Below are 24,021 nucleotides of genomic sequence, written 5' to 3'. Positions count from 1 at the left end.
TGCTTTTAAAGACAGTGCTCGGGTTGTTCTTCAAAGATGTGAGGAAACCCAGCAAACTGCACATTCGTATGCACTGGAATCATTTGTTATGCTACATTTGGAAATGTATACTTTTTACGTTATAACATATTTTTCATCTCTAAAAACACAAGAAATCTACTGAATGACTATATTATATCTGAGCAAAAAGGACCGTCTTAAACAGGAGCCTTTAGGTAAAAAAATGAATATATTAAAAACATAGATGTTGTCAGCTGCTTAAAACCAGGATCATCATCTGAGCCAAATATAAAAAGCACATTTTTAGCTAAAAGCTTGGTGATGTTTTACTGTACTTACTCATTCAGACAATCCCGGTGTCTCTCAGTCTGCTGGGGTAAACTAATATGAAGGGGTAAAGAAGGGAACAATTCAATTCACTTGCCAAAGCTTATCAAGTTGCAGAGGTTAATGATTCACTTTGATTCATACTGTGATACATTTAATTAAGTCTGCAGAAGATGATTCGATTGGAATTGCAATCTGTGTTTTATTGTATATTATTGTACAAAATGCATCAGTCCTCTTGTACGTTGGCTGGTACTGTGATCAGTGCGTTGCACTAAAGAACACGTGTCGACTTTTTAGGTTTCTGCATTAACAACCATCAACCTGTATTGATCTCTAGTCTATGAATGTAATTGTTTCTGTGGAATGTTTTAAGACGCTAATGAAAACAAAATCTAAATACCTTTTTCAACGGTAGGACCCCTTTACCAAAGAACCACATCAAATCTTGCAGCTTCGGAGACCAGGTCTGTTTTCGTTGCTGTTGTGTTGAGCAGGGACATTGGATTTCTTGGGGTCCAATCGTAGACCTCATGAAATTACATTCACCCCCCCCCCCCCCCACCCATCTGTAGATCTCCTCAAAAGATTATCACAGAGAAAAGACTGTGGTACAGCTTCTTTCTCAACAAACCACACCATTTCCCCCATTCACGAGACAGGACTGCAGCATTTCTCAAAGGCAATGCAAACCCTGCATTCATATTGCAGTTCTGTTTTTCTTTATGGATGAATCTCAACAAGACGTGTCCCCAAAAAAAAAAACTCAAGACACAAATATTAAGTGCCCCAGTGTGTCTGCAAGAGCATGCCATCCATCATGCTGTACACTGGTCTCAAGTGATGAACGACAACCTCCCAACATGTGACAGGGCCACGGACCTTGTGGAAAATGATTTGGGAAATGCTCAATATATTCAGTTTCCCAGTGCTTAGCTTTTCAAACTGCAAAAACAAGGTATCCATTTGCGATGTTGATATAGCGCATTTAAAATAAAAATGCTCAATTTTGTGAGTTTTTCAGCTTCGGTGTTCATTCCATCACAGTTTTAGTGATGATATTAAAAAGGGAAGATGTTCAGCTTAAATGGCTTTCTGTATTAGACATCAGTGTGGAGATAATGTTGATAGAAATGTATGTACAATGTTGTGCACCAGACAATACTGTAAAATAATAAATTTATTTACCTTTAAATTGCTGATATTGATTTTCTTTCAGACAAAACAAAGACCAATAGTGGGTCAAACACAGGGTTTTATTGGCAAATATGTTTGATCAAGTCTTCAGTCCTGCTCAAGGCATTACACAATATTGAATACAGTACTTCACATAACAAAAATAAAACCTTGCGAATAGTTGGACAGATAGTTAGGGAGGCATCAGGTGGAAGCACAGTTCTCAGCTATTTATAACCTAATACAACACTAAAGACAGTACTTGTTTCCTTCAGAACAAAATGCGAGTGTATCTATTGACCTTTAAGTTAAAAATGAGGTACAAAACCGATGAGTGGCATTGCCATCTCCAAACTAACTATATTCCATCAAGTCCTTTTTACTTGCCGAGGGCTTTGTCCAGATTTGTCTTAATGGCGTCGAGGAAGTCTGTGGTATTGATGTAGTGCTCGTTGAGCTTGACACTGAAAAGGCAAGACAGAAAGCACATCAGAAAATCAGTAACAAACTTCAGGAAAAAAGAGAAAATACTGTAGCAATAAAACTATAACCTTTATTATCTTTATTATTATTACTATTCTTCTTAGGTTAATTCTATCATCATCATCATTATTATAAAAATGTAAACATTAGAATATGCCCGATGCAAGATATTAGCAACGTAAGGCAGACTTTGCTTGGTAATAAACAACCACTGTAATATTCAATAAAAGTAAAGATGACTGGTGTCCTCCTTTCTTTTTGCGCGTCTGTAGTTTGCTGGGTATACAACTCTTTATTGAGAAAAATTACCCTGAATCATTAGCAGATATGTGAGCTGCAGTGGCTCATGAATGATAAATGCACGAAAGAAAAAGTCAAGATGGGTTCAAACTAGGATGTAATACAACTACCGACCGTGTGCAGGAGTGAGTCAACAATACTGCACATTCCTCCACCAGGGCTGTGAAACCCTCAAGTAAGGGTTTCGATAAAATCACTTTAAACAGTAGTAAATCTTTCATCCCTACCTGGATCTAGATGGAAAATTATGCAATACACGTGCAGCTTGTTCTTCATCATTCATTAGGAATGAGCAAAAATGCAACCTGAATTAATATTTCACAATGTTATGAATGCTCTAAAATAAACTGGATCTTAAATATTTGTTTTAGTTTTTAAAGATATCCTGCTATATAACATATCCTGTACAAAAAATAATACCTGCTGAAGCTCTTACAGATAAACTTAAGCTGAGGGAATGTATGGTATGAGGTTTCAAGTTCCTGACTTCTCACTCATGCTGGCAGTTCATGTGTCAATCTTTCAGATGGATAGAGGTGGTTTAATAAAAAAGGGAATTATTGCAGTCAAAGATAAAAGAAGGAAATCCTCAAACATTCATTTTTGGATGCCATTATAGGCTTAATGTCCCATAACAAAATATTCTCCATGGAATTAATGGGAACATAATTCAAAATAGGTCACCAACTAATGAAGTTTAGTATGATTGATTAAAGAGCGGACCATTTTCTTGTATTTTATGGCCATTGAAAATGTTTTGGAGTCAATGTCTTACTAAAATGTAGCTAATAGCTTTATAAAATACTTTAATGACTGATTGATCACTTTTAGTTTGTCTTATTTGCACTGACTTAATAGTAACAATATAAATGTTCCAGCTGTGGGACGGATAAAGAATTTCTGATTCTGATAATCATGATCATTTCTTGTCAATGAACTATTAATAATTAGCTCGGCTATGCATCTTATTTCCCCCTCATGTATTACATAAAACACTTGAATGTACAAACCGTACCCCATCCTAAAGAAAGAAAAATGTCCTTAGCAAAAAGGAATAAAAGTTGCACCTTTTGTTCTACATATCTTAGGGGTGAAGTCCCATAGATAAAGAGCTCTCAGTTCCTTATTTTTAGAGCCCTCTGGGGCCGAACCCTTCCTCACACCTTCAGAAGCCTCGCCTGGAAAAACATGCTTATGCAACCATAAAGGTCCTCCTTTGGTTTGTTGTAGTTCAGACACAAATATTTGAATCACTGACGACACCATTTAAACACGTCATGGGTTTGTTTGCGTCAAGACAAATGTATATCTTCATTTCCTGTAGGTATAAGCATTCTAAATGTAGTTGTGGATGTAGCTCTGAGCATCACAACACAACGTAAACTTACTTGGGCAGGCCGTGGATGCAGCCTGCGAGGTCCTTGGTCATTGCGCCACTCTCAACAGTATCGACACAAACCTTCTCCAGGGTCTGGGCGAACCTGCAGAAAAAACAAAGACATTTAGAAGATGTTTTATCCCATGGGAAGTATGATTCAATCAAAGACAACAACATCTCTTACTTGATCAGGTCGGGGTTGTTATCAAGCTTGCCGCGGTGTTCCAGGCCTCTTGTCCAGGCAAAAATGCTGGCAATTGGATTGGTGCTGGTGGGCTTTCCCTGAAAGTAAAGTTGAAGATAATGTTAAGAGTTTTAACTACTACACAGTACTAGGATGTTGTTTCTGATTGTCATGAATGTATTTATTAACTATGGGGTAACGAAAGCACGTTAACAGTTTTCACCACATGATGGCAGTATAACCCCACAGATTACAGTGTCTGTTTGCATAGCCTTGATTTAGCTCACACATTTTTCCCTTTCATTTTCAAATTCGAATGTTTTGTATACAGAGAGCCATGAGGTTGATAATGATGACTGGTTACCTTCTGGTGCTCGCGGTAGTGCCTGGTCACAGTGCCATGGGCGGCCTCAGCCTCGATTGTCTTACCATCAGGGCACACAAGGACTGAGGTCATCAATCCCAGAGAGCCATAACCTAGAACAGAAAGAAAGGAAAAATCCACAAAGCCTTATTTAATGGAAACCACGTTTTCTTAAAAGAAAACTGTCAAGCATATCAAGTGCTGAAAGGTTTTAGTATTTATTCAATTAAAAAGTTCCCAGGATTTCCCCAGAGAGCAGTAGTCATGTTGCAAATATCTCACCCTGTGCGATGATATCGGACTGAACATCTCCATCGTAGTTCTTGCAGGCCCACACGAAGGCTCCAGAGGACTTCAGCACTTGGGCAACCATATCATCAATGAGTCTGTGCTCATACCAGATCTTCAGCTTATCGAAATCTGGCTTGTAGTGCCTGAAGGAAGCAAAAACGTCATATTCAACCAACTCTCTTTTTATCTTCATTTAAAATATTACAGTTGTAGCTTTTTCTATAATTCTGTACTTCCTATTCTTTCAATCAATTTGTAAACAATAAAAAGTAATGTTTGTTAGAATGTTAACTGCTCTCCAATTAGCAATGAAACGCAAACAGGTAGTTTAACAAATATCTTAGAAATGTATATTTGTGAATAAAGAACAGAAGACACTTACTTTACGTAGATATCCTCGAAGATGTCTTTAAATCTGCCATCATAGGCTTTAAGAATGGTGTTCTTTGTGCTCATGTACAGGGGCCACTTCTTGCCGATGGCGTACTGGAAGCAGCTGTGAGCAAAGCCAGTGATAGACTGTTGGGGGAAAGAAATACAAACAGCTCATGACTTCTGGAGCATTTTATCAGCAGTACAGAGGTCAACAACCTTCCCCTTCACAAGTTGAAAGTCATCTACTATGACCTCTCATGTTGTTAAATCAAACAGACCTGTGCTGGTGAAGGCAAACCAAACAGTAGCAAAGCCGGTTGAAAAGAGAGTTTTCTGCTGCAAAGACAATTCTACTGAAGGCCTTAGGCAGAATATAACAGCAGTTTTCTTTAAGCATGAAGAGTTACAGATTTTAAAGATGTAAAACCATTTTTATTTTGTATTTCTGGGGTATTTGTCACAGTAAATATAACAAATTCTATTGCAACAAAACAACAAAATCATCCCTCACCATTTCTGACTCAAATTCTGTGTTTTAGAATTGAAAAGTTGTAAAGCTAAGTATATTTCCTATGTAATACATTCCATTAAAGAGCTTTTTCTGTACCATAGAGCTCTCTAAAAATGACACTCATTGAGAAATGACATTGTAACAGCGGGTTTCCATGTTCTTTGATTACATTGGGAACTCTAGTTTATTTTGAGTTGTTCGTACAACACAGTAACAGTCAATACTAAATCTGTGCCCAACTGCTTAAGGGGGTTTAATATTTCTTTTCTGACCAGTTTAATTCATCAGCAGGCAGAAATTGACTTGGGGCTAATGATGCAATGGGGTAGTAAAAACATAGTATAGTTGCAGCCCGTTTTTAAAATAATTTGTCGACAGTACGTCAGCCCTACCAAAAGCGCACACTCACCTCATCAGTGTTGTACATGCCCATTCCACAGCCACCAGCAGGGAAGTCATAAACCTCCCACTCCTTGCCTGCACTCCCATCAGAGGGTGTGAAGATCATCTTGAATTTTCCTGGTTGGTCCACAACAAAGTCGGTTGCTCTGTACTGTAGAAGAAAGGAAGTACAAAAACTTTACATCAATGCTGAAATTTTGTTGTTGTTGTTTTGGGCACAAGAGGCGAGAGAACCGTTGACTGTAAACTGACAGTCATTTCAGCATTAAAGGTCCCCTATTATGCAAAATGCACTTTTTGCTGTCTTTCATACATAGATTTGTGTCGGGGGTACAAACCAGATCAGATTTGCTGCCGATATGAGGTCATATCAGAAATGTGGGCTGGCTTTACATTAGACCCCTGACAACATCCCACCCAAGTGACACGTCCCAACTTATCGCCTGCAATATACAGTCGCGATCTGAATCCCCCCCCCCCGCCCCCGGCAGCATCTCTGTGTGTTCAGCAGGATGTCTACAGGAGGGACTTAACAGTTGTTTTGTATATATATTTTAAAAAAGTACATATAATGTCTCTGTTCTAGTGGTAAACACTGAGAGTGTTTCAGAAATAATGCTTGATGTGGTTTGGAACATCATATGGCGTTTAATCACAGCAGCGTTTAGCTGAGTATCTCCGAGAGAAACTTTTCTCTTCAGACAGAGAGCTGCATGCTTCAGCTCATTTGCATGAAAGGCAAGGTCACAGAATCAGCACTTTCGAAAACGGGGCTGAAACAGAAGGATAGCGGACATGCTAAAATGCATGATCTGTGTGGTATTTTGAGTAAAACACGTCAGAGACATGTTTTTTTGTATATTTGAGACCTATAATATACGCCATAAAAGAGCATAATAGGAGACCTTTAAGAGAAGACTCACCTGATCACCGAAGGCGTGTCTGCCAATGGTGATTGGCTGCGTCCAGCCTGGAACCAGCCTGGGAATGTTCTTGCAGATGATTGGCTCACGGAAGACGGTGCCGCCCAGGATGTTCCTGATGGTACCGTTAGGGCTCTTCCACATCTTCTTCAGGCTGAACTCTAAATTAAAAACACAGAAATGAATTTTTGAGAACGATAGCTTTATTGTTGACAGTTTTCCTAACAATTGCATGCATTAAATGTATTGGGCTGGATGTTGTGCATCTAATAAAACTATAGAACGGTGACACTGGTTCAAAACATGTCCTTGGCTTTTCTGCAGTTCACTTTCTTGCCATTGATCAGCTGATATATTTTATATATTGATGCTGTGGCTCTAGTAGTCATGTTCACTGCCAGTAAATGCTTTTGATAACTTTTCAATTTAACATTGCCAATTACAAATGTAGCATTCTCAAAAAGTGTTGATTGGAAACAGGTGAGGATAATGGACATTTGACTAAAACATCTCTGCAAAATTAAAAAATTGAGTTAGACTTTGGGACCCCCTGATCTAAAAAGAAATGTAAATATTGTAAAAAATAAAATGCACAACAGCTATAGAGAAGGTTAAAGAAACAGCTAATCTAAGCCAGACTTTTAGCCATCATCATGCCTTACTTTATCTTTTAAAAAGATAATAAACAGTTCAGATTAGCCCTGTGTCGCACCCAAGAGAACCTCCCGACTGCACCTTTTATATTGCTTTCAATCTATAGGCCTACAGAGTCTTAATCGAAATCAGAGTTGTTTCCAATTTCCAAAATGTGTACATAGTGTAGTAAATATCTTGCATTTTCTCTGCTGTGAAAATCTTCCAATGGGTATCTCAACAAAAACTTTATTAAAGTTCAGCCATTATAATGTTTATAAACATAGCTTGTAAAAATCAGAGATAACAAAATAATCAAGGCTGCGAGGTAATAGTACAAGTAAATGCTAAACTGCTCTGAAAGTAGACTGCTCCTAATACTTAATTGCAGACTCTTATGAGTTGTGGGGTGTTACTGTGTGACAGCAACAACCCTCTGTTTCCATAGAGAAATGCACGTAGGCTATGAAACACTATTTACATACCTTCCACTCTGGCCTCGTCGGGGGTGATGGTGGCACATTTAACAGCCACATTGTACTTCAAAGTGGCCAGGGCAGAGTCGATGGTGACCTGATCGTCAGTCTGGTCACGGTACGGCAGACCCAGGTCATAATACTTTAGCTCAACATCAACATTGGTCAGGATGAGCTGAAAGATGCAACAGAAACAAGATTTAGCATTTCACTACAGAAGCGTCAATGTTGTGTGAACTTTATAGATCAGTTTAAGAGATTACATCAAATAACATTCAATTTAAGTAGTGCCTGCGGATGTATAAAAACTGTGTGTGTCATTTTGAGTCTGCATATGATTTATAAATTACACTTGCACAGTTGGAACAACACAACTCGAGAAGTATTCAGGGATTTCTCCGTGTTTTTTTGTGAGCAAAAGCGCCATCTGCTCTCTCCAAAGGCAATAAGCCTGTGACTGAATGAAACAACTCCAAACCAGCCCCCCCCCCCGCACATCATACATACATACATACATACATACATATAACGTCGCCTCACATCCACTTGTCAGTCTGTGATATAAAAATAGGAGTCAGACAGCGTGGGGGCCCGTCATCTTCTGAGAGTCAAATACAGTGTGTGTGTGTGTGTTTAACTTTACACCAGTTCCTCACCTTCTCTTTGATGAACTCCCAGATGATCCTGGTCATCTCATCTCCGTCCATCTCCACCACCGGCTGGGACACCTTGATGCGTTTGTCGGCATCTGTCAATCACATATGGAACAGTTAATTCACAACAAAATGCTTATTTATTTATTTAAGGGGCCAAAGACTGCTGAGCAACAAACAGGATTGATCGATTTAGAGCCTGTTTCGAGTATATCTGCAGAGGCGGGGAACAGAGTTTTCTGCTTCCTGTTTCCTTTACATTTGCCCAATAGTCTCTGTGCCTCAGGACAAATCACTGCAACGATTATTCTCTCTCTCAATGTATCTACAGAATATCATTTAATCAAATTATTGTTACGTCTATGAAGCAGGGGGATATTCGTTTATGACCACAAGCCAAATGCCTAGTAAATATTCAAATTTGACTATGTACAGAACTCACTAGATTACAATGGGGTTTTGACAATGACTGATAATAAATTACTCAAATTGTTTCCAATTAGCTTTCCTTCGTATCAACCTTATCAGCTTGCTGTAACTGTTGTTATATCATTTAAATAATTGTACCTGGTCTTATCATGACTAAACCACTGACATTAACCTGTATTTTTTTCATCGTCTATTCATTGGCTTGTTTATTCAAGCCAACATTGACATTAGAGAGAATGGTCTCTTAACTTTATTTTCAGTTGGTTTAACGTCAATTAGTATCTCTTACCTATCCGCTCTCATTGAGCTCAGTGTGTGAGAGTCACGCCAGCAGGACACTGAGTGAATAGCAAAAGTTCAGTGGGATGTGCCGAGGATCAAGTGTCTCTCAGATTTCCCAGCCAAGTTAATGCCCTCCCACTGCTACCAAATCCTTCCAAGAATAATGCAAGTAAACATAAAGGAGCCTGGTGGAATCGTTACACAACCAACATTCCTTATATTAAATATATTTAATAAAATATCAAAATTCCATATCGGTTTGAGGGGACATTTTGATCTTGTTGGGATTATGAAGCCCTGGTAACACCTGTCAAAACAGACTGTGCTCTGTTCACATACTCCAAATATGATACACGAACCCTGCCGAGTGTGGATACATGGTGTCCATGAAGCTCTGAAAATAACCTCATTCAAAAGACAGTTATGACTTCTATGTTACAATTAATTTATAGAATAGCATGACCCAGATAGAAATAATAAAAAGCATTAGCTTGGTGTCGCAGGTTCGAGTGAGTTTTTTCAAGTAACTATTATGTATTCTGTCAACAAAGGGTTTGTTCATTTTTCAAGAAAAGTTGCCAAATAACCCATAATTGTATGATCAATTCTAATCAATCAAAGTTGGATGATAGTCAAAATAAGTGTGTACTATTTGTAATTTTAGAGTGTAACTTTGGGTTAATTTAAACAAAGTTAAGTGGAGGTTTCTCACCTTTTCATAAACCTAATGGTAAACAAAGAAAGGGATTGGCTGACTAATCAATAGTGAAGATAATCATTAGTGACCGCCCTAGTTTTCATTCACATACGTTGAACGTGGAAAAAAAAACACAACCAGTAACCAATTTTCTAATCGCTATACTCTTATTCTATAAGCCAAACAAATCCAGCATCGCATGACCGAGGAGCGACTGATGTGAAGTAAATTAATAATAGACATTTTTCATCTTCTATTGGAACAGTTTACATCATTTCAGTCTGTTCTGCAGTGCATCCTGGGTGAATCTAACAGCTACTGTGGCTGGCACATTTCCTTTCTCATCTAACCTAAATCTGCTGAAACACAGCTGCACCATCAGTGACGGGGGAGGGCAGGAGGGAGCTGAGTTGGTTATGTAATTCCGGATGCATCACAAACTGGTCGCTGAAGGGTAGGCAGAGAAAAAATCATGTGGATCCGCCTGCCACATCATTCGCACATGCAGACGGGATATTATAAGCTTGCATCGCTAAAGCAGACACTTAAGATGAAGTCAGTGGCAGAAATATAAAAGCAAGAACCTACCTTCATACTTAGCTTAGCATGCTGTGTCCATTAAAACAAAATACTAAACACAAGAGCAGAAAATACGCCAACAGCTTCTTTCAGTCTGGGCGTTATGTTGACAAAGACTTTGTACCATTCAAGTTCTCATACTGGACACAAAGCAATACCTTGGTTTCAGCACCATGACCAATGCAATATATTTGACTTGAGTATTAGCCTATATTGCAATCTGTGTACTTTTCTTAGGCATAGGAATTGTAGTTTTGAATCAAACAGTTGACTAATTGCAGTGTAAATAAATCAATTTTTACCAGAAAACATCTGATGAAAGCCCAAGTAAACAAGACAATCCAAGTTAAGATTCAGTGCCAACTTTTGAGTATTAGGCAGACTTAAATACCCTGTAGCAGACGGTGTTTTGAAATAATGTGTTAAACAAATTGTGAGGTTGGTAAAGGAGATGTTCCACTATAACTTCTGCAATATACTATATATAAATAAGGGGCAGGAGGCCAAATATAATCTAAAACAATGTGTTCCTTGACAAGATGGCCTCAATAACCTTCGTCCATGTCGGTCAACTTTCAACATAGGGAGGCATGCCTTGAACACCTTCAGTTTTAATCCTACACCAAGGATAGGCATCCAATACGTAAACAAAGTGACTAAACCCGATCTGCAGGCGAGACGTTTGTGAAAAGGTCAGTTAATGAACTGTTAAACTGCATTGGAAAAAATATAGGAAGTAACGGCGGGCAAGGTCACAGACTTCACCACAAAAAAAAATGAAACTAACCGATGCATTATACTTTCTCTTTGTAAAACTCACAGCCAAAAAGTAAAGCATGTTGGCCAATTTTATGAGCATTGTAACATTTAAAAGGGCCGGTTATTGTAGCAAACAGCTTCCATTAAAGACAATTCAACTGGTGACAGCTATAAAAATAAACGAATAGTTTCTGTCTCAAACAAACCTTTCTTAGACTGATTCGCTCAGGACTTTTGAATTAAAACTAAATTACAAATAACAAAATAAAAAACTGGTGTTTTCCAAAAGCGTGTCCTCCGATAGCAGGAAACCGGTAGGACTGTGGGGTTTAAAAGGTTTATCTTCCTGAGACATTCCTGGTTGTGCAAACTGGCCTGCTATCATTCACCACTGACAGCTTGGTGCACTACAAAGCTCAAATGACTCTTGATTCAGTCACACTCCAGAGACAAAGTGCCCTTCACCTGACCAGCTGCTGTGTAAACACACACCCGTGTTGCTAGTTGATAAGTGATATAGAAAGATATAGAAAGTCCTGCTGTATAAACTGTTAGGATTTCGCATAGCCCACGTGATAAATCTGGATCCTTCTCCAGATCTCAGACAAAAAAGGCAACAGATTTGGTTTGCTGTCCTTATAACCGCATGGCCACCATTTATGGCCACAATGAAAGTAACAAGCAGATAGTGTTTTACATTCATAATACAAGGGTCAGATAAAAACCTGCTTACTGTGCTGTGGATGTAACCCTGTTGGAAAACATTATGTAGGACAGTCGGAGATTCGGCAGCCATTACTCTCTTTAGCGGAGTCTCGTATGCAAAGCTGACCTTGGCAGAACTTTTCAGTGTTGCACTAATGACATGATGGCTGAAGAACTGCTCATCATTCTGGTAGGAACTTCATTTTGCGTGACAATGGCTGCACTAAACCCCCGAGGAGAAGAGCAATAAAATGTCCGCACCAATAAACGGAAGAATCCTTTTATTCATCTGTTGCCAGTTTTAGTATTGCAAATGTTACTTTATTGCTTTCATTCGGCGATACAACGATTGTGTTGACTTGCAGAACAGTTGCTATACAGCGATGGTACTACTTTTAACCGTTAACGTTCCATTCATTTAAAAGGCTGTCTAACTGTTGTTCAAACTTTAGGATGACACGAAGACGACTCTCTCTGGCTGCTTGGGTCGCTTTTCTCGGCCCTTAACTCGTCGTTGTCAGCCTCCGGATTATGTAAACAAACGGCATTTTTACCCGGCATTAAACAACCGTTGAAGCCTTTGTGGGCACCTTTGCCCCAAATTTAAACAAAAATGACGAATATTTACAGCATCGTCTGCTAACATGGCTGCGCAGCTCGGTTTACGGCTGTTTGGCGTTGATGCCGAGAAAGGCGACCAGCTACATTAAAAGAAAAGAGACCATCTTAACACAAAGTTAACATCAAGATGACTAGGGTGACCCTGGTGATCTTTCACTACTCACAGTTTCTTTGTTGCAAAGTCTGGCAGTTTGCAGCAGGGGCGAGCACCGCTGGGTTTCTGGAGAAAGCAACGGCAGACTTCGAAAGAGAGCTGAGGACTTTCAGATATCCAGCCATGTCTGTTTGGCCCAATTCACTTTCTGAGGTTGATGCTCGAAGAAACTCCGAGAAAAGAAGGGGAACAACGCTCCGAGGATCTGTGCAATATAGCAGGCAACAGGAACAGTACCGCCCTTCTTTCCCTGCCCGCGGGACACGATGGTTGTTACGTCAGAGACGCACAGTCAGAGGAGGGACCGAGAGCAAATAGCGGATAAACTCTCCTTCGTCTAGACAAGAGCAGGGTGAACTCTGAGCTCCTCAAGCAGGATGACCCCGGGCGAAGGTCACCGTGACTAGTGTAAAGTAACTAAGTACATTAACACACGTATTGTTCTTAAGTACAATTTTGAGGGGTTTGTAGTTTACCTGAGTAATTTAATCTTTTGCTACTCTGTACTTGTATTTCACTACAATTCAGAGGTTAATAATTTACTTTTACTCCAGAACATTTATGTACTCCAGAACATTTACCTTTAATTGCTTTTTTTTTTTGGGGGGGGGGGGGGGGGGGATTAATGATGTGAGTTATAATCAACACTAAAATAAGGCTTTAGTAACACCTGGAGTAACATTCAAGAGCTACCCTGCAGCATACAAAGTCATTAAAGCTAGCCAGCTTTGATGAACACATTCATTGATCAAAATCATTTGAACCTAGGAATTCATGATTGCATTGCCCTATTGCACATTTTATTGCCAATGGCAAAATGCATTGCTATTTGGAAAACATTATGATTATGATTAATATCATAATCATAATAATTAATTACTATTTGACGATATTCACTGCTGACGTGCCTCTTTGAAAACATGCAATAATACATAACTTGTTGAATGTCTGTTGCACTCAATTGTGTTTTCAGGAATAATATAATTAATTATTAAATTTAGATCTGGCTGTGTAGGCCTACATTGTGTATTTGACTGTCTACAGAAATACCAAAGCTCAAGAGAAGTTATTATACTGCAGACATATAACTTATTTTCTTGGGTACTAACAGTTATGTAATATAAGTTATAACATAGAATAACCCATAACCTTAACCTATAGATGCAGAAGCATGTAGTTATCATAGAACAAAGACCAATATCCTAAGTCAACACATTTTTTAAATGGGCAATATGAATGATAATAGATGTGTTAATAAGTTAAAAGAGACTGAAGAATGCGCACAAACTCAATTAAGCAGATCTATATAATCAATATACAGTATATTGTGCGAATGAACAGTTAGTTTATTAGGATGCAAAATGAATGTTTACTCTTCAACTGATCAAATATTTAACATTTGCAAAAACGGAATCAAATATAATGAAATATTGAAAATCCAGTAGGCTACATTTCAGGCAAAAGGGCCGACAAGCACCTGTGTATTGTTGGGTATTTTTGTTGGACATATGTATCGATATTTTAAGAAACTAATTTATGTGTACAACATTGCATAAGAGTTTCCACAAATAGACAGTGCCTTTGGTTTAGAAACTTCAAACCGATATAAGTATTTGCCAACACTTTTTTGTAAGAACAAAAAGGAAGGGCAAAGCACAAGGTAATACAAGTAAACATTCAAATAGGACAGACATTTGTTGTGATCCCCTATCATCTGCAGGATTGGTACAGGACACTCACATTCCAAAAAGACTCAGCAGAGGGCCCCTCTAATTTTAGCAGGGGAAGGTTACCATACTGGGAGAGATTGTAAAGTGTGCAGTGAAGTCACATGACTGGCCTGGTGGTGAACCAGTAAAAGAGACAGCAGGTCACCTCTGAGGTACTTTTCATTTTAGCATTGGGGGCCTGTATTTATAAAGGCCAGATGTGTAAAAACCAAATAAAAATGTCTGCAAACATGGAAAGTCTTGAATTGGATTTAAAATATAACAGCCCTCAATTTGTGTTTATAACATTATAGAGAAGGCCTGCTGTTTTATTACCTGAAATGCACTTTTTTTTTCAGGCACATGTTTTGAGAGACTGATAAGCAGGTAACTGCGGTCTGACAGGGGACAGTAGTAATTACATTAGCTTTTGACTTTATGCATTAACCTTTGACCCTTTGGTAAGTAAATAGTTTCCACAAGCTGCCCACTTTCACAAGCAGTCTCAGGTGTCACCATGTAAACTCCAAGGTCAAAGCAATATAGCCCCGACCCATAAACCACCCCACGTGCTCTGAAGTTCAAGAGAAAGGGGTGACTTTGCAGATACATGTAAACTTTACATGAATCAAAAAGCAATCTACAAAATGTGTAGTTGCTCAACTGTTGCTCTGATGAGGCTTTGATTCAGAGCTGAGGGTGTAATGCTATTATTACTGGCAACTTGGTAGCGCGTAGTCGTTTGTCTTCCTAAACAGAGGGAGACCAGCTTGAATTTCTCGTAGGAATTTAGGATATAAGTCGATGCTATATAAAGGGCTTTCTCAGTGTTCTTATACTCGACAACCCTGGATATTAAAATTAAACATAATAATACGTGCTCCATCTGCTGGCCCTCTGAGGCAGTGAGACTATGTTAGTCAGCCTACAGGGACCTCTGTTGGTGGATTTGTATGCATCTGATTTGGGATTGGATTTGTACATCTACATTGCATGGCAATGCTGTACAAATGCTTCCAATTGCAACTTTAACTTTACTAATTTACACAAAACATTTAATATTTTCTTCAAACTTACAATGTGTCAAAAGTGTGTCTTTATTTTGACAGAAAAACATGAGACCTGGAACTCAGCCATCATCACTATCAACTTAGATATTTTTTAGTTATTTATAACTCTTGCTTATCTATAAATACTGCCCCTGACTAATTAGTTGATATTGTTCAAAGACAACAAAAAAAAACAAAGATGCACATTGAATCTGTTTTCAGTCGTTATTGATCCAAAATGTGAAGTCATGAAGAAAGCAACATCATTTGTGCTTTCAAGATGTTAAAACTTACTGTATAAAATATGTTTTATTAAGAAATCTGTAAAGAAATATTTTGAATTCCACTCTATCTTCAAAACTCTTAATATTGTTAATAACAATATAACATAATGATATTATTGTTATAACTGTTCCAATTAATATTTGTTGTAAAAATAATAACAGCTTTAATTGTATTATTATTATAATTCTAAATATTATTTTATTAATAATACTCACAGTGCTAACACATTGTTTATGTAGATCATCGTTTTTAAACTCTCTTAAAAATACCTTACTTGACGATAACAGATGAAGAACCAATAGGATTCCACAGGATGACGGTGGGCGGTACTTCCTGCAGGAAGACTGTGTTATGTAGCTGTTTATCTGCACCAAATGTTCCCCTCGTTTCTGTAGTTCTGTAGCTCATGCAAAAGAGAAGCGTGTTTTAACAGAAATACATTTTAGGCTATTTAATTCGGGAGTATAGCAGTGTCAGGATCAACACGACAATGCAGAACTTTACAACGATAAAATCGTTTGTTTTGCAATATCCTAAAACTATTGCTGTGATCACAGTAACAGGTAATGCTTTTTCGGAAGAAAAAACAACTAACATTATCTTTTACAGTTTAGTTTGTACACTTACTTAGTCTACCTTTACGCTAATGACCGATTATATATAGTGCAATTTGTTACGATTCAGTTAAAACACGCTGCTTATTCAAAATCTGAAAGTGTTGTCTGGTTGAATTCCTGAAAATAAATGGGATTGCATGCTTCGAGAACTGACATGATTTGCAACAAGTTCATGTTGTTACTAGTTTCATTATTTAAAATGTAAACAAAGTGTATATTGTTTTGTCTTCAGTCATTTTCTCAGGCCAATGTATGCATATTTGCTGGAAAAAACCCTAACACCAATAATTGATTGACAAAATATGTGCCAGTATTGTATTATGTAAAACTTGTGTTGTATGCGAATATATAAATACAACTGCAGTGCTGTGAACTGTCATTTCTCAAAGATGGAGAGGTATTTTAACTGTATGGACTTTTCCAACAGGAGTGGGACTTCTTGGTGCGAAGAAATGGTTTGCAGGTGGAGTTTGTCGCAGTAAAGCCTCACTGGACGGAAAGACAGTCCTTATCACCGGAGGCAACACTGGGATTGGCAAAGAAACTGCTGTAGACCTGGCTAGAAGGGGTTCGTGACTTATCCAGTTTTAATGTTGTTGTATTTGTGTGTTACATTTCATTTGAAAACTAACACATTTTCAGCTGCATTGCAGGCGCAAGAGTCATTCTGGCCTGCAGAGACATGGACAGAGCCAATAAAGCTGCAGAAGAGGTAAGGAACAGGAGTGGAAACGATCAAGTTGTTGTCAGAAAGTTGGACTTGGCGTCTCTGCAGTCGGTGCGACAACTAGCCGAAGACATTCTAGCAAGTGAAGAAAGGCTGGATGTTCTCATCAACAATGCAGGTAGATGTAAATCACTTCTCACCTCTGATGGTGTGATAAAACACATTCGAACATCCTACCTTTATTATTTATTTTAGGTATTATGAGCTGCCCAAATTGGAAGACTGAAGATGGCTTTGAAATGCAGTTTGGTGTGAACCACCTGGGCCACTTCCTGTTAACAAACTGCCTGTTGGATCTCCTGAAGAAGTCGGCCCCGAGTCGCATTGTCAATGTCTCCAGTTTAGCTCATGAAAGAGGTGCCACTTTTCTCTTCTTCTAATTCGCTTCAAGAGATGTAGAGATACTTTTATTCTCTTACAAATGTTGTCCCTTCATTTAAATTTGTTATTAAATACTTCATCTGTGAATACTGCTTTCACTCAACAGGTCAAATTTATTTTGATGACATACATCTGGAGAAAGAATACCTCCCTTGGAAAAGTTATTCTCAAAGTAAATTAGCTAATGTCCTCTTTACAAGGGAGCTGGCTAACAGGCTGCAAGGTATTATTATCTTTTAAATGTACACCAGACATTATGCAGTATTGATAAACTCCTAGATTGTGTGAATGACATGACATGTCTTGTCATTTTGCAGGGACTGGAGTAACGAGTTACAGCCTCCACCCTGGAGTCATCCGGACGGAGCTCGGTCGACATATGTGGCCCAATATGCCCATGTGGAAGAAAGTTGTATTTACACCACTCATGTTCCTCATCAAGTCTCCAACAGAAGGCGCTCAGACCACCATCTACTGCGCTGTGGAGCAGAGCCTGCAGAATGAAAGTGGACTCTACTACAGGTCAGTCATTGATAATCAGTAGCTTCATTATTATTGAGATAAGTGAGACAGCCACTTTTAATACGAGGTTCAAGATGAAATGTATTGTTATACAGAGTTTTATAAAGACAACACTTCACATACAAAGGACACATCATAGCAGTAGAGAGTACTCAAAGTTCTCATAGGGCGGGTCTTTAACTATTCTTTCAGCTTAAGTATGATTAATACACTATGAATCAACGTAGGAAATGCAGTCGTGGTTGTAAACTGCTACAGCTTTCTTCTATTTGATACGATACACTGGCAAATAGGTGATGGGCCCAATGTGTTAGCAAACAATTATATATTTATTAAGCACACACACAATGGTATTCATTTGGGTTTCATATTCCTGGCCACCCGATAATTCTTTTTTGCTCTCCAACTGACTCATGAGGGAAATATCTGGCTTTTGTTGGTGGCCAGGTATACAGTAATACAGTGTGCTTATCAGAGCCATTTTTAAAGAAAATATCTGCCTGCTGCAGAGGAGAGATGAATTTAAAATAGATGTAAATGATCCATAGAGCTGATGGGGAGCTGCAGAGGTGGGTCATAATTAGTGACCACTTTCACCAACATCACAGTAGTCATTTTAAATTACAATTGTTGTATAAAAATCAAAGGACCCAAGATCGGTCTGAAAACAGGACCCAACTAAACGCCATTATCAAGTCAGTGAATAATACCAAACTAAATATAGTAAATAAATCAAATTACGACAAACCTTTTCTTATTCATTACGAACTCTTTTACTTGTGAGAAAATCAGCATTGTAGAAATGGACCAAGTCAGATGTTTAACAGTGAATTGTTCACTGATTACAGCGACTGCGCCCCTAAAACAGCCGCCCCTCAGGGCCTCGATGATGAAGCTGCCAAGAAGCTGTGGGATCTGAGTGCGGCTATGGTTAGCCTGACATAATCACGGTGACATCGATCATGATCATCATCATCATCTTCATAGTACCAAAGGATTAACAAGTGGCCTGAGGATGGACTGATGCTCTCTCTAATGAGCATTTGTGTGGCCACTACCAGCTGAGCTCTTACTTAAGGTGACAAATAAGTAAACAGACAGCATTCACAAGAGATAGACATTTATTTAGAATCTACAACAAACTACTTGCAAAAATACTATGGATTTCTTTTAAACAGAAGCAATGCTTCACAGTTAAGTAACATGGAAGCTGTATGATCTTTAGTTTTGATTGCCATTAGCGTGAAATGACATTTTAATTGACAAAATTCAACAATGTCTGTGTTGACTGAGGGGTTGAATGTCATTTAATGTTTCTTGATTCCATCATACAAGGATTACGTGTGCTTTGAAGGTTTGTAACTCTGTTAATAGCAACCTTTTTTTTCTCCTGGGCGATAAAGTGCTGTTATACATAGCCCATGGTTGTACCTGTTTCTTAAGGCATGTTTTTCATTCATACACATCACGTATATGTTTTGTAGTGTTCCATGTGAGACCAACAATATTGAAATAAAATACATTTTGGTTACATCATCATGAATAAAAAATGCTCCTAATACATTAAATGTATGTGTCCATTTATTTTTTTTAGGTTTATTTATCTGAAAGGCACTTTGTACAAATTTGCTACAAACAGTCACATTTCATCTTACTCAAAGCTACATCTCAGACAAGTGCATCACAATTTTCTTTTAAAAAGAAAGCCCATCAATGGTGCTAATTACATATGCACAATTTGCACCCAAGTGGCCTGCTGGCTACAAGTGGACCCTGTATGTTCCCTACGCAGTACATTATTCTGTAAGAGAGCTAGTTCAGAGGGATAGTACCGTTTCTTGGCATTTACATTCAAAACTGTAATACATGTTCAACAGGTGCTGTGATGTCAAAAGATAATAATCCTTCAGGTTGGGTTTACCACAGGGAGGAAGTCTATCTATATTGCTCAGTTTCAATATATATATATATATTATTCAACATCTAGAGGGCTGTGAGTCTACACAGCTGAACATATGGATGTACATCCTGACAATTTATGGTGTTCACATTTCTACACCCACAATATGCGCTGCATTAACACCAGTACTAACTAATGAGCCTGCTCATCAAAATCAGAAAGTTGCTTCATCTGCTCTACTTGCATAGAGTGCCTCCTCACAAGTTTCTTCTTGGACTTGAGGCCACCTCTCTTTGGTGTGTTTGGTGCTACTGGAGCTATAGATCTAATCCCTGTGGCCAGAGGTGAGGAGGGTTTGCTACTCACTCCAATGTCAGGAATGGGAGGGTTGGGGTTGATGTTGAGAGGGGGCAGCTGTCCGGGCCTGGTGTGGGTGATGTGGTCCAGCAGCATTGTGCCTGAGCCTCTCCTCTCCAAGAGGCCAGGTACCCGCCTGCGTGCTGTGCTGGGGGAGGATGGGCTGGTGTTACTTTCTAGAGATTCCCTGGAGCTGGTCAGAATCGCTAGTGGAGAAGTGTTTAGTTTCCTCCGATCCCCTGGGATCTTAGGAGAGTCTAACATGGCAGAGTCTGAGTAGAGCTGTGAGTCTGAGTCATAGTGATCGTTCCCCAGATGTCTTCTATGCATTGTATCTCTCAGACTGCTGCAGCTGCTGCTCTCCTCTGTGGGCACAGTACTGCGCCGTGCCAGCAACTGGTGCTGGCCTACAGATCTCTCATATGATGCTTTGGACGTTGGAGGAACTGATATTGAGGTTGTCATTTTGCAGGGTTGTTCACCCACCAGTGGAAACAAGCTGTCCTTTCCATCCACACTGTTTTGTCGAGATAGAGCTGACCTCTTACTCAGAGACAGTCCGTTCACCCCTGCAGCAACATCCTCATCAGTGCTGGCTTTCTTGTTCTCCTCTTGGGCGGCGGCTGCAGCAAGGACTGAGGGAGCAATAAGCCCCCATGGCTCTGACTGCAGCCTCTTCAGCTGAGGCAAACGTGCACGCTTGGGATTTGCAGTCCGGCGTGTTGGAGACGTTGGCCCATTGGCTAGCTTTGAAGCAGAACTAGAAGTTTTTAACTTGGTTTGGAAACTGAAGACTGTGTTTTGTTGCTCCTGCTCAGCTGTGGGAGATGCAGTGACATTAATGTCAGACGGAGAGGTACAATACTCTAGGGAGGACCTCTCATCCAGCTCTGGTGATGGGGGGACGTTTAAGTACTGCTTAGTAGTTTTAGTTCCAGACGGGGATTTGTCTGTGGTGATTATGATGACCTCCTTGCCTTTAGCTTTGCATGCATCCAAGAGCAGCCTTAGTGTTGCCTTGTCACCTGCGTTGATAGCATAGACCAGTGCCGAGGCCTTGCTCCTGTCCTCCAAACTGGGATCAGCTCCATTGCTCAGCAGGTGGTCCACCACCTCGTGCCCGGCCTTGTTAATGCAGGCGTGCATTAGAGCTGTCCTGCCAGCTTTGTCCTGTATGTTGGGATCTGCCTGGTTGTCCAGCAGATATTTCAGCAGCTTTGATTTGCTCACACTCTGCTGGTCACTGTGGGTGGACATGCAGGCCACCATGAGGGGCGTCTCTCCACGTTCATTGCTCTCGTTGATGTATGCACCTCCTTCCAACAGGAGCCTGGTTAGTCTCAAGCGCCTGAGCCATACCGCCTTCAGGAGTGAGTTTCCATCTGTCCGAAGCTCAAGTATATCTGCCATCTCCCAGCCAATCAAAGGTCTTCTCTATGTCGAACTTACAGCTCACAAACCTTTGAACAAATCAATGAAAAAGTTCAGCATATATTGCATAAGATCTTTCAAATTGAGGCTTATAGTGTTTGGTTCTCTAATGTTTTTGCTAAATAATCACCACCAGCAGGTGGCAGTCTGTTACAACACAAGAATTGTAATATAACTTACTGTTACATATTTCTGATATAGAAAATATATTCTTCATACAAGAATTTAGATGATGGTAATATGTAAAAACATATTTTTACAAAGTGGAAACTAATCATGGCCAAACATCATGCTGGAGACAACATGGTAGCAGCACCTGTTAGATTCACAAAAACAAATACTGATTGATGGTCGTGATATGTTGATGATAAATATCACAGTGTATCTTGTTATCTTCGTCGAAACACCGGATCGTTTGTGTTTTCATATTTATAAAAGCAATGAATAAGAGCATTTATCAACCTCAAGTGCAAAAACATCAGCATCAGCCTTATTCATCTGTTTAAAAAAATGCTTATTAGATTGTAGATCGAGGTGATTTTCAATGTTGAAAATTAAGATAGGGACAGAAATCTGCATGGACTGGTGGCATCAAATATCGGCACCATGTGAGGCTTAAGAGTCGCGGTCCGTGGTTCTCTTTTTGGAGAACTTGGCGACAGAAACGCGCTCCATTACCAATTGGGTTCGTCGTCTGTTCGTCCGTTAAATCCTGCATTGGAAATCTTGCTTATTATGTAAATAGGAAATAGCATAATAAAACGTTGTAGCCTACACACATGTTATGTTAAGTAAGGAAAAGGTTAATCTTTTACCACGCTCCTCTAAGATAAAGAAAACACTGACGCAGGATAACGACATTTGAAGTTGAATTAATGAAGCTTCGTTTTCATCATTTGATAGTTTGATAATTAACCAAAAATAAAGTTGCTTTGCTAATTCTCTTACCTGTTCAGAGGAGAGGTTTTCCATGCTCAAAGTACCCATTGCCTTGTCTTGTAAGAGGGAAGAAATCGTGGGAAATCAGTGATTCAAAACAAAAAGTTTGTTGCAGTATTTCGCAAAATCCCTATTTTTGTTTTGTTTTTTGATGCGACTCTTCCAATCTTAGCGTCCTGGTAAAGGTGTCAGGGCGCCGTCCCTCTGTGGCACCATAGCACATGAGCGCTGTGGCTTTTGTGATGCAGGCTCACTACATCAGTCCAATGGGGAGTATTCCTTTCACTGCGCACTCAAGGATCACAACCTGGAGATGCTGCGGGTTATAAATAACTTACTTCTTGCTTGTTGAATGAAACGTGTATTCTCTTGACGTCAGAGTCGACCGAAATAAATTGAGTCTGATGAAAACCTCTGTCTTGATCTTCATACGTGCAGCTCACCAACACATGTTAATGTTCTGCATGTTTGTATTTTATTTTAATAATTTCAAAAGGACAATTTTAAAATGAAAGCTTGGACCCACATAAAAACATGACAATAGCAATTTAGCTGGGTATTCGTTTATGCTTTTTTAAATGTGTGAATCCATGCCTCATAGAAGCATGTTCTATAAATACAATTTAATCTGTCTGCAGTGTGGAACATCAGTGCCAATTGTTAGAATAAAGACAATCTTCCTCTCTGCCATGTAATAAAGGGCACAGCGAAGATCATTCATCTCAAATATGACAAACAGGGTCTGTTCTTGATCCACATCACACTGCTTCCTGCAGGAAATGCCAAAATGTAACAATTATGGGCTTCCTTCAAACCAGAGATCTTGTTAGATATTGTATAAGAAGTGATATAACATCAATAATAATTGAGAGTTTATTTATGCATATCTCCAACCAATGTGTCGCTGATTGACTTGTTTCACTGCTCAATAAATGAAGAGAAGGAGCACAAATATTTCACACCTATATATATATATATATATACATATATATTTACTGTACAATTAAACAGGCCAAAACTTGCAGCAGCCATCACAGCTATACAGCCTAATAGGGACATTTCTATTTTTAGGTTGCTATGAGACAGCAGAGAAGCAGTTTCTAATGAGAACAGTGACGTTCTCAGCCCTGCAAAGAACAGGTAAATCAGACACATAACATTCCACCAAGGACCGCCAGGCTTTTGTGGCATTTACTCAAATACTTTTTAGATTGTGCTTGTTTTGTTTTTTTAACTTGCACAAGTAAGCAGCCACCACCACGTTCAATCATTAGTCCTCTGACCCCTGCTCTTTTCCTCTGAGACTGGAACTAATCACTTCATGACCCATCCAAACACTTGACGTATCAGGACTGCAGTCGTCAATGCTGCCAGTGATTTCTCACCTGTGATTGCCTTCTCA

The 24,021-nt window shown here is 39.2% G+C and overlaps 3 protein-coding genes across 3 annotated transcripts; 1 reads left to right on the top strand and 2 right to left on the bottom strand.

Moving 5' to 3' along the window:
• Positions 1–1,564: 1,564 nt before the first annotated feature.
• Positions 1,565–12,972, bottom strand: idh2 (isocitrate dehydrogenase (NADP(+)) 2). The gene is made up of 11 exons (XM_063902232.1): positions 12,713–12,972; positions 8,480–8,571; positions 7,833–7,998; positions 6,715–6,875; positions 5,799–5,942; positions 4,886–5,022; positions 4,495–4,646; positions 4,213–4,325; positions 3,849–3,946; positions 3,675–3,767; positions 1,565–1,967 (listed from the first exon to the last, which is right to left on the bottom strand). Exons 1-11 carry the CDS (start codon positions 12,825–12,827, stop codon positions 1,883–1,885), a joined length of 1,356 nt encoding a protein of 451 aa, XP_063758302.1. The 5' UTR covers positions 12,828–12,972; the 3' UTR covers positions 1,565–1,882.
• A 3,117-nt stretch (positions 12,973–16,089) lies between these two features.
• On the top strand, positions 16,090–19,560 carry LOC134858162 (retinol dehydrogenase 13-like). Its single transcript, XM_063874072.1, has 7 exons — positions 16,090–16,308; positions 16,790–16,930; positions 17,016–17,207; positions 17,285–17,446; positions 17,577–17,693; positions 17,788–17,992; positions 18,841–19,560. The coding sequence occupies exons 1-7, from the start codon at positions 16,236–16,238 to the stop codon at positions 18,935–18,937; spliced, it is 987 nt and encodes a 328-aa protein (XP_063730142.1). The 5' UTR covers positions 16,090–16,235; the 3' UTR covers positions 18,938–19,560.
• A 524-nt stretch (positions 19,561–20,084) lies between these two features.
• Positions 20,085–22,867, bottom strand: ankrd34c (ankyrin repeat domain 34C). The gene is made up of 2 exons (XM_063873981.1): positions 22,629–22,867; positions 20,085–21,709 (listed from the first exon to the last, which is right to left on the bottom strand). The coding sequence occupies exon 2, from the start codon at positions 21,657–21,659 to the stop codon at positions 20,085–20,087; it is 1,575 nt and encodes a 524-aa protein (XP_063730051.1). The 5' UTR covers positions 21,660–21,709; positions 22,629–22,867.
• Positions 22,868–24,021: the final 1,154 nt, after the last annotated feature.

The sequence above is a fragment of the Eleginops maclovinus genome, chromosome 2 (assembly GCF_036324505.1).
Source record: "Eleginops maclovinus isolate JMC-PN-2008 ecotype Puerto Natales chromosome 2, JC_Emac_rtc_rv5, whole genome shotgun sequence".
NCBI classification, from domain to species: domain Eukaryota; kingdom Metazoa; phylum Chordata; class Actinopteri; order Perciformes; family Eleginopidae; genus Eleginops; species Eleginops maclovinus.
Note: the sequence above shows the minus strand (reverse complement) of the source record. Positions and strands in the feature narration are given on the sequence as shown.

What these genes read in the sequence shown, in the direction of transcription:
- idh2 (XM_063902232.1), bottom strand. Translation starts at nt 12,827, where the DNA reads ATGGCTGGATATCTGAAAGTCCTCAGCTCTCTTTCGAAGTCTGCCGTT. An exon ending in GCATGTACAACACTGATGAG is followed by an intron (nt 5,023 to 5,798) that starts GTGAGTGTGCGC and finishes TTCCCCCAACAG; the next exon opens with TCTATCACTGGCTTTGCTCA. An exon ending in GTCCGATATCATCGCACAGG is followed by an intron (nt 4,326 to 4,494) that starts GTGAGATATTTG and finishes TTTCTGTTCTAG; the next exon opens with GTTATGGCTCTCTGGGATTG.
- LOC134858162 (XM_063874072.1), top strand. Translation starts at nt 16,236, where the DNA reads ATGCAGAACTTTACAACGATAAAATCGTTTGTTTTGCAATATCCTAAA. An exon ending in TGTAGACCTGGCTAGAAGGG is followed by an intron (nt 16,931 to 17,015) that starts GTTCGTGACTTA and finishes GCTGCATTGCAG; the next exon opens with GCGCAAGAGTCATTCTGGCC. An exon ending in GCTGGCTAACAGGCTGCAAG is followed by an intron (nt 17,694 to 17,787) that starts GTATTATTATCT and finishes GTCATTTTGCAG; the next exon opens with GGACTGGAGTAACGAGTTAC.
- ankrd34c (XM_063873981.1), bottom strand. Translation starts at nt 21,659, where the DNA reads ATGGCAGATATACTTGAGCTTCGGACAGATGGAAACTCACTCCTGAAG.